This window comes from Telopea speciosissima, chromosome 6, assembly GCF_018873765.1.
Source record: "Telopea speciosissima isolate NSW1024214 ecotype Mountain lineage chromosome 6, Tspe_v1, whole genome shotgun sequence".
Taxonomy (NCBI): Eukaryota; Viridiplantae; Streptophyta; class Magnoliopsida; order Proteales; family Proteaceae; genus Telopea; species Telopea speciosissima.
The window spans coordinates 42,864,047-42,875,095 of NC_057921.1; the positions used below are offsets into that span (position 1 = coordinate 42,864,047).

General features: G+C 36.2%; 1 protein-coding gene across 1 annotated transcript; it reads left to right on the forward strand.

Annotated features, from left to right (window-relative positions):
- The first annotated feature begins 7,121 nt into the window (after positions 1-7,121).
- LOC122663964 (transcription factor MYB62-like) lies at positions 7,122-10,731 on the forward strand. Its single transcript, XM_043859634.1, has 4 exons — positions 7,122-7,131; positions 9,438-9,598; positions 9,702-9,831; positions 9,965-10,731. Exons 2-4 carry the CDS (start codon positions 9,448-9,450, stop codon positions 10,623-10,625), a joined length of 942 nt encoding a protein of 313 aa, XP_043715569.1. The 5' UTR covers positions 7,122-7,131; positions 9,438-9,447; the 3' UTR covers positions 10,626-10,731.
- The last annotated feature ends 318 nt before the right edge of the window (positions 10,732-11,049 follow it).

Below are 11,049 nucleotides of genomic sequence, written 5' to 3' on the forward strand. Positions count from 1 at the left end.
GGAGTATTGGCTCATCATCAGTACTGCCAGGTCTGAGAAAAGTATGGAAGTTTACTATAACTGCTGAAAGATGGGCTGTAGGTGATAGTACAAATATAAACTTTTGGAGTGATAAGTGGTTTGGGGAGGAGAGCATTGAGGAACTGTTGCAGCCTTACCAAATTCCCAGTGGTTTAACTACCAAAGTGGCAGATTTCTTTGAGGGTGATAGTTTTACCTTTCCACAGGTGGACAACGCAGAGCTTAAGGATATATTCACAAGCATCAAAGAGCAGAAAATTACAAAATCAAGTAGAAAGGACACAAGGTTGTGGGGGCATTCAAAGAGTGGTCAGTTTTTAGTGATTTCAGCATGGGAGGAGTTAAGAAGGAAGGCTGAACAGCTACCGTGGACTAGAGATATATGGCGCAAACAGCTGCATCCCCGGATCTCCATTTTTGGGTGGCGCCTGCTACATAATGCCTTACCAACGGATGATAGAATCAGCAGGTGCTCGGTTCCTTTAGTGTCTTGATGCGAGCTTTGCCACGATGCAGTGGAATCAAGTCTACACATCTTCATAAATTGCAGGTTTTCAAGACACATATGGGATGAAATTCTATTGCTCTTCAATGAAAGATGGAGAGGATTCCCTTCCATTGAGTTGTTTTGAGTTGTTTTTCTCGTGGTGGAGAAGGAAAGCTAAGGTGGTCATGCTGTTGGAGATTTGGAGAAATTTAATAACAATCACCTGTCGCCAAATCTTGTTAGAAAGGAATCGAAGGAGATATGAAGGCTCTAAGCAAGTACCAAGATATGTGGTGAATAATTGCTTGAGAGATGTTTCAGATGGCACCCGTATCAGTGGCATGAAGATTAAAACAGTTCAAGAACTGATGCTAGCAAGGACGGTGAATGCCAAAATAGACAGCCCCAAATAGAGAAGGATAATTGAGGTAAGGTGGAAGCAGCCCCCAGAAGGTTGGTGCAAATTAAATATTGACGGTTCCTCACTGGGAAACCCAGGGCTAGTAGGGTCGGGAGGAGTGTTTAGAAATCATTATGGAGCTGTAGTCAAATGCTTTATCACTTTCCATGGCTTTAAAACCAATTTCTATGCAGAGATGGAGGCGTTTTTTGTTGGAATCAAAGAGGCTAAAAAACTCGACATCAAGAAGCTGTGGGTGGAAAGTGATTCAACAGCAGTGGTAACAACAGTGCTTTCAGCTAATCCTCCAGGAAGATTTTTACAAGAATGGTGGACAACAATAGATTATCTAAACACAATAACTTGGAGGATTTAGAGAGGGAAATGGTCCAGCTGATTCCCTTGCAAACCATGCGGTCAACTCCAAAACGTCATGGTCTATGAGCACAACACCAAGATGGATTGGAAATCAAATCACATGGGAAGCTATGGGGCGACCTCACTACAGGTTTTTGTAATCCCATTGGGAGCAGTTTAATACTCTGAAAGACTTATAACATCTATTCATTACATCAATACCTACTTTGCTGATCTTTAGCAAAAAAAAGTATATAGTGATACTGGATTGCTACATGTTTTTCTCTCAAGTTGTTTGTGTCACTTGATTGTCGCAAAACATTTCCCTTGGTACATTTATAAGATTCAACTCAAATTCTATTAAGCACCATCTTATCTAGATTGCATGAGTAGCTGTCATACTACAAGCAATGCACTTAGTTAATGAATGCCTTATGACACACCTTTGTTTTTTTGCTAACTCAAGAAAGAGCTACTCCTCCGAATATAAGCAGATGTTCGAAAGTTCTCTGTCACCTCTACGATCAACATCGAAATATCCTAGAATTTCAAGCTTTTCCACTTGATAAGACAACTTTAGAAGATTAATTCTTTTTAGGTACTTAATTATCCTCTTCATTGCTTCCCAATTAATAAAGACGTGATTACTTTGGTATCCGCTTCCCAAACCGACTAGATATGTCAAATTTGGTCAAATACATAGTGTACATCAAGCTACCTACTGCTTGAACGTAAGATACATTCAATTTTTTTAATCCTTTTTAATTTAAGGACATTGACTTTTTGAAAAAATCTTTCCTAATACGATTGGAGTTGATGTGGGATCACAATTTTACATTTCGAACATTTTTAATACATATTACAAATATTTCCTTGACTCATACTCAACCTATACTATATTATATCCCTAGAGCTACATTTCCTAGGATATAAGACCCTTTTTTATATCCTTCATTTTAAATCTATTGTTGTTGAATTCATACTTGGTCTTGCTTAGTATCTCATCGACATACAAAAATATAGTAGTAAAGCTGTTTCTTCGAAATATATATACAATTGTTCAATTTGAGTATTCTTTTTAAGATATCAAATATCACTGATGAGAAGACTGCTTTAACCCACATAAGGACCTTTTAAATCTATATATTTTATTTTCCTGTCCTATTACCTGAAAACCTTCAGGTCAATGCATATAAATGATTTTTTTTTATTTTTTTCAAATTACCATTTAGAAAAAACAGCATTCACACCCATCTAGAATATTTTTTATTTCAAATGTGCTATAATTTCCAATATTATCCTAATAGAGACAAATTTGGCTATCAGTGATTAAGTTTCCTGATAGTTTATACCTTCTTTTTGGATAAATCCTTTTGCAATTAATTGGGCAATGAACTTTTCAATAGACACATCTACTTTATACTATTTCGTAAGAATCTATTTACAACTTATGTTTTCCTGCCCTTTGATAGGTTGCATAGTTCCCATACTTGATTCCTTGTTATGGAATCAACTTCCTCCCCCGTGACATTCGATCATTCTTCTGATTTCTATGATTTTTATCACTTCACTATAGTTTGCAGGATTGACTACTTCTTCTACGTCTATGTCAACTGTATGACAAGATGGTTCAAAGAGATAGAGGTGATAGTCGTCTAAATAAGTTAAGGGTGGGTTCTAGTTCTTTTATTCCCACTTATCCTAACTTCCGGTCATGTCTTTGAGGATCATTTTGATATTTAGGGCCTGGATTTCTCAAACAAAATTTTCAGGTTCATCTTGAGAGTCAATATCGTAATCATTGAAAATGATATGCAAGGGTTCCGAATCCTCCTAATGTAGCACCTCATCTAGGTGCTCTAGAAATTCCACGTCCATACTCTCAATAACCCCTTTATCTGTGTGATAGAACCTATATCTATTTGATCTTTTGGAATATTCAATAAATTTGCAGCTAATAATTCTAGAATCCAAATTGTTTCTATATGGTTCATGTATACGTGGGTCATTGACCCCCATTTCTTCAGGTTTTCCAAGTTTGGTTTCCTATCTATCCATAGTTTATAAGGTGTAGTGTTCACTAATTTGGTGGAAATTATATTCAAAATATACGCTGTGAAAATGGTTTCTCTCCAGAATTCCTAGGAGAGAGAAAAATGTGATAACATGCAATGTATTATATTAAATAGCATTCTATTTCATCTTTCAACCACACTATTTTATTATGATGTAAAAGACATAATCGTTTGTTTAATAATTTAATGTTCTTCACAGAAATTCACTTTCCACCATCAAATATGTGAATTTTGCTACAAGTATCTCTTTGAACAGAGATTCACCATGAAATAATATGCATTCAAGACAATAGTCTCACAACTTTGGATTTTCTGGAGTCATATAATTGTATATGACAATAGCGTAATCACATAATGAAAATGCATATACTAAATAATTCAAAACCCCACAATTTTGTGGTAACTTCTAGTAAGAAGTTCATATCGCAGTATCATACATGGTTAACTCAAAAAATTTATATAACAAGTTTATATACATAACTCCATGCATTTTTTCAATTTCATATGCACACATATATTTGTAAATATTCACAAAATTAGAACTAAAATCCCATCATGTGCATTATATAATATATATATGCCACTTGGTTTGAATAGTTTAAAAAAAAAAAACTAGACCAAATAATCTAAGCAGTCATTGGAAAGGTATAAAGACTTCAATTGTTCTGACGTCTAACATACTCTATCTGACATCCAATGTAACTTCCCGTCAGTGACATGTCAATCAACTCAAATTTAGCTTGGATAAGATCAACCAAAGTTGGAAGTCCATAAAATTATATAAAATTATGAACACTTAGAAATTTCAAAAAATCCATTGGGCATACTATTAATGATGAATATGATGCAACATATAGATATATTAAATAAATCAATTTTTGACATAGCAATAAAGCCTTTTGTATTATGATTTGTTTTATATTAGGTCTTCCATTGAGTCACCAAGTGAGCAAAGATTGATTTTAAATGAACTAGGCACATCAAGCTAGATATTAAAATCAAGTGCCAAATTCTTAGAATATTTTCACCAATCTAAAAGAACAACAAATAATCCAAAGAAAAATGACATGAAGATTGAATTCCATGCTTCATTATGGGAAGAAAATGGTTAGTCTAACCATGTAAGTGTTTGACAATCTTACATAAGTTCAGATTCAATCCATCGAGAGCAAATGGTTCTCTCACTTTCTTCAAAACAGTCCAAAAACTTGAAGAAGAAGAGTTATATAATAAAATATTGATTATTTAATCCAAAATCCCCATATCTAATTCACATCCCACCTTTGGAAATAGGAGTGAATTGTAAATCTTGGTTCTATTGTGATATTTTACACAACTACATATCTTATTATTTAAAATAAAATAAAATAAGAAAGTAATGACCTTCGTAATAATGACATACTATTTCATGAATTAGACAAATTAAAATCATAAATTGAATCAAAGAAATCAGACTAAATGGTTTACAAGTTCAATGATGTCCAAATTGTAAAATCAAAATGAATTATGATTATGTGGTCATTGCACACGACCCTGCGTCTGCGCACAGGCAGAACAGGACAGCACGCCTTAAAAGATCTATGTTGTAACTCATCAAAGATTTGCAATTTTTCTTTGATGAAAATTTCCAAGAGGGCTAAACAATCTAATGGAGGATCAAAATATTTATCCCTCCCATTTAATTATGCTTGTCTTTGTCTTGATCCCTTCCATTTCCATAGTTGTAAGGAAGAAGAGGTTTTCAATCCCATCAAAGACAGTAGGTGAAGGGGTTGTCATGAACTGTCAATCATCAAGCTCACTTTCATCATCACTTCGCATTAAGTGCATGTGTTTCTTTGCATGCTCTTGCATTGACCTCAACTTTCTCAGTGGCTTGCCCTCATAACAATGAATCTTGGACTTAGCTATTAACTTTAGGAGAAATTGCTACTATTAAATTTCAAAGAAGTTCTGTTGTAAAGGCCAAATGTTCTCTGTGTTGGGGGCACAGGCTGCGTCCCAGACACCTGGGGTTCATGGGGGTTGGTGAAAAGAACATCAGCCCTTATGCTGGCCCTAGGGACGTAAATGGATTGGATTCGGTTCGGATAGTGCTATATTCGCATCTGCATCCTATTAGCTTTCAAATAGATTCAGATAGTGCTAAACGAATACAGATATAGATACGGATTGGATATTTTATCCGTTCGCATGTACACATAGCTCTTCGGATAGCTATAGCTTATTTGTATCTGCATCCGTTTAGCTTTCGGACGGATACAGACACGGATACAAAAATGGATTTCGGCTATTCATTTACACCCCTAGCTAGCTGGCCCCCTGAATGGCAAGCCATGTGTCTGGGCGTAGGCTGTGCAACGGCATAGAGAACATCAACCCTTATGTTTTATGTCATTTGCTTGTCTATCTTGTATTCCACTTCTGCTCTTTAAATTTTATCAAAAAAAAAAAAAAAAGAAGTTCGGCTCTTTAAATAGTAGACCTTGAAATTCTTCATTTTCCTTAGAAATTGAGACTTGAGGAAGCTACTCATTTGGCAATAAAGGGTTGGTACTTTCAAAATATCTGAGGATTTCGTGGACAAATTTTCAACTGCAAACTTAAAGATTTATCCCTCATAAAAGTTTTGAGATGATGCAGCTGTAAATTGCATTAAAACCACCTATTCATCTTAAAGACCAGAAAGCCTAAATTCAAACGAACTTATCTGAGTTTTAACTTACGAATCGAGTTTCCCTCCACCCACCCGTTCACCGAGGGACAGGAGAGGGTGGGAAAAGATATCGAGAGGGTATTTTGGAACATTCATAAACCCTAAGAGTGTTTTATGAACCCTAGGAGGATGGATGAACCATCCTCTTACCTCTATGGGTGAAGGGAAACTTAGTCCTTAACTTTAAACATTATTTGATAGCTGCAAGACCTCCAAAGAACAGTACTACTCTATCAATCAACTTTATCATCCTTTATCATCATCTCTTTTCTATGGTATCCATTGCTCTCTCTCTCTCTCTCTCTCTCTCATTCATAACATATTATTGGGACTTAATCATTGCAACCAAGAGTTCATGGTTTGTCAATAGTTATCTTAAATGGTACTAGGGCCTAGAGAGGCACATTTTGAGAGCCCTTCCAAAGCCAAAAAGTGAAATCAACTTATCTGGACTTGAGAGAATGACCTTTCATGGCCTGCCCATGTCACTAAGTCATGTCATACCTTTGTGACCAACTATTTTTCTCAGCTTATCACAACCTCACAAACTATTTGGCAAAGAAAATCTTCACTTCTCTTTGTTTTAGGATCTCTAAATCCTTTTGTCCCATTACTCTTCTCTGCTCTGCTCTCACCTCATTCTTTTCATTCACTTTCTAGATTGTGACTTCAATCTTCAGAAGTTTTGGAGCGATGTGAAAAAGAATTTCATTTCTTGGTTTATGACTTCTAATCTTCATCTAATCAAAGGAACGTGAAAAAGAAGTGACTACTCTGTCTCTGGTGGAGATGAGTGGAGAGAGATGAATCTAAGACTCCTAAGTTACAATGACAATTTGAATGACAGAAAGAAGATAGACATTGAATTGGCTCTACACCAACAAGAAACTTAACTTACTAGACTTGTTGTCCATATATGCCATTATATTCTAGAACAAAATGGAGCCAAATCCTCTTGTCCATCCACCATACATTAAATGTAGTTCTTTTCTTTGTGATTTTTGTAAGGACTCTGTTTGATTGCAATGGAAATATAGGGAATAGAAATGAAAGGAACCGAAACATTCCAAATTTGGTAATCAAAATTCATTTTACTTTGCAATCAATTTCCTTTGATTTGAAAAGTACAATACATTTTATATTTAAAGTAGGGAGAAAGAGAGATACCTGGTCGCATACAGCACGCGGCCCCTACGCCCAAACACAGGACATCACGAAATGACCACCGTAAGCCCATGGAAAGGCGGAAATCCCTAGGGGTGCGACGGCCATTTCGTGTGGCCCTATGTCTAAACGCAAGGGCCGTACACCACAGGCGACCTGGTATCGTATTCTCTGTAAAGTATATTTACCAAATATGGTTAAAGTTTTAGAGAGGTCACACAATCATGATAACAAAATTTTCCTTTTGTCTTTTCAAAAGCTATTTCATTTCCTTCACTTCCCTTTACTTACAACTATATAGAGATATTATAGGAAAGTCCTTCTGCACTCCCGTTTGTAAATCCTTTACTTCTGTAATACAATGTTAGTTCCCTAATGGATAAAAAAGAACAGGAATGACAAATGGATTTAGGTAGAAAAACAGAGAATTGGAAGAGACTGTAGTAAGGATCCAATTTTCTGGAGAAGAAAGCCAACTTTAAGTTCATCCATTGTTTCTCCTTTGAGGGGTCTTTGGAGGTTCTCTCTTCTCACTAAAAAAAGGCAATCTCTTTCCTCTTCCATATACTCTAGGGCTGTGTTTGGTATGATGCATTCTCGGAATAGATTCTGGGTCTAGAACGCATCCTCAAACCCGATTCTTCTCCATTTTCTTGCTTCAGAATGCGTTTTAGGCTCAGAATCTATTCCAAAAATGCATAACAAACACAGCCTAGAGTAGGTACTCCTTAAATGAAACTTGGGTCAGTCCAAATTCATATGGTTAGCCTTTTATCCTTCTCAAGTAATCACATTTCATATAGGTAGTAGGTGTTCTCACTCCTAAAACTAGAAATCAGACACAAACCTCTATCCCCCTCACTTATGGGGTTACTGACCCAAAATAGAAGCTTTGTTCTTTTCTCAAATTAAAACTTAAACCCAAGCAATGAACATAGACTTTCCCTCCACCAACCAATAATTGCTTCTCACCTTATCCTCAAAGTTCACGTTTCAGACCTTTCACACCCACTATAAGAACCCTTCCCTCTCCACAAAAAACCATCTTATCACACCCTTATCCACTCTCTCTGTCCCTCCCTTCTCAAGCAAATTCATCTAACACCGGCTAACTTTAGAAAAAAAAATTACTAAAATGAAACAAGAAACAAACCAGTCACTACCCAATACCCATTCATTTAAATTCTTTCAATGGTTTTTTCATTTTCACAGTACGGTATGAGAAAAAAATAATAAATTTGGAGTCAAAATTAGCTGCAGACAAAAAAAGTAGTCTTCTTTGTTATTACCTCTTGTATCCTTGTCTCTAAATTTGAGGGTGTGAGAGAAACAGGAACCTCATAGGGAAATGAACTGTTGTTGTATGAAGCAGACATCCTTTGACATCCAATAGAAAAGAGGGAACTTTTTTTATCTGTAAAATTGTTAACAAATGCTCAATCCCTCAAAACCTGCCTTGGCGGCCAACCCAATAGACCCACGTTTAGATTTACTGTATAATTTATGATATATGGTTCAGAACTGTGTAGAGAATCTTAGAAACCCAAGAACCTTGAATTTGAATGAACCAACACCCAAGCACCCAGATTTCATTTTCAAGAATTGTTTTTTAACTCTTCTTTTCTCTGTTTCTTAGTTTCTCTATTGGCCTATTTAAGTGGATCAGTTGATAAGATGAGATTCTCTTTTTAAGTTCTAAATTACTGAGGTAGAAAGATATAAATTAAAGAGTAAAATCCATTCTTTGATGGGGTCCCACATGCCGAAGGTTCTGATTCCATGATCATGATTTCTTGATCAAACCTCATTCTTTAGCTTTTGGTCAAAAGTTTTAATGAGGATCATTCATTCAAAAGCCACCAGAGCTTTTGACTCTTCTGGTTTATTAACAAATCATCCAGACAGGGGACCTTGGTGGCATTGAAATAAAACTATAGAAAGCTGTGTTAAGAGACCAAACCATTTTTGGGAAATTCCAGTTTGATTTAATTTTTGAGGCAAAAAAAATTATAGATGTGGAAAATAAATCAAATCTACAGTGGGTTTTACTTTTCTTAGGCTCTTGTGTTGAAAAGAAAGTTGCCTTCTTTACTAGTGCTAGAACTAATTGTTGGACTATATAAATCTTGGGTTGGCTGTATAACTTCAATTCAACTATACTGAGCCCTTTTGTGTTTGTAATCTTTCTTTTAAGTTTTTGGGTATCTCTCAAATGAGAGTTGCTGCTATGTCTTCTCCATCCAAGAGTGGATCCAGTTATGGTGAAGAAGATAGTGAGCTAAGAAGAGGGCCATGGACCCTTGAAGAAGACACTCTTCTCATCCATTACATTTCTCATCATGGTGAAGGTCGTTGGAATCTCTTAGCTAGATGTTCAGGTAAACAAACAAACAAACAGTTGTTATGCTACACAACTGTTTTGATTCATAATTCATAATATAAGAGATTTAGTATCAATTCCTTTTTTTCTGTTTTCTTTAGGATTGAAGAGAACTGGCAAGAGTTGCAGATTAAGATGGTTGAATTATTTGAAACCGGATGTGAAGCGTGGAAACCTTACTCCAGAAGAGCAGCTTGTGATTCTTGAACTCCATTCCAAGTGGGGTAACAGGTGCTTATTCAATTGTCAATAACATTACTATATGATCTGCTCAACATCAATTAGTTTGTATCTCCATTACTGATCTTGGTAATCTAATCACAGCTTCATCTTCCATCCTGTTTTGTCTATTTGACAATTCTAGGTGGTCTAAGATTGCACAACATCTACCTGGAAGAACTGATAATGAAATCAAGAACTATTGGAGAACAAGGGTGCAGAAACAAGCAAGGCATCTTAAGATTGATGAGAATAGCACAAGGTTTCGTGATGCCATCAGATGCTTTTGGATGCCCAGGTTACTCCAGAAGATGGAAGAAGAAGCTCTTTCTTCTTCCTCAGCCATGGAAACTCAAAGCTCTGATCCCCCAATGTCTCAACTACTCAATCAAGCCCTTCAGGCATCACCAACCCCACTTGAACAAGGACCTCTCATCATAAGTGAACCAATAACCATGAGTTTCAATGATGATAACAAGAAGAATCCAAGCTCAGGAGATTTGAACAGCACTAGCCCAATAAGCATCTCTTCTTCACATTCCATGAATATTTCTCAATTCCCTCAACAAATTTCAGAGATACCAACAAGCCCATATGAATTTGGGAACAATAACCCATTACTAAAGGGGTGTTACTATGTGGACAACAGTGGTTATGACATGGGGGCCTTCAATAACCTGTCTTCTTCCATGTCAACTCTTGGGGAACTTGACAACTCAGCCTCCCATTGCCACATGTCTGAAAACAACTGGATCATCCATGGTGATGTGGCAGATAATCTATGTAACATGGATGATTTATGGTAGATCAGACACATTGTTACAAACAAGACAGAGGCATCTTAGTATGTATCTTTTGTTATCTGATGTCCTACTGATGATTAAGATGCAACTTGGGTTTGTTATTTTCAAATAACCCATTGTTGCTCTTTCCTTTTAGTGAAATCAAACTGTATCTGATTTTAGTCTTGAAAGCTATTATTTTCACCCTCCAATCCCTCTCTGTTCTTAGGGTTAGGTTTTCAACTAGTGGGATGGTGAAGATGCCCTAAGAACTGAAATCATATACACCTTGACCTTAGCATTGATGCTGTGAGAGAGAGGGATGTGGACTAAGTTGAGTTTTGGATTCTTTGATTTGTTTCCTGTGTGGAAGAATGCCTTAAAATTCAAAAGCACCAACTAACTTCCTAGCAACTCATTGAGCCAATTCAAGGAAACAAACTTTTTT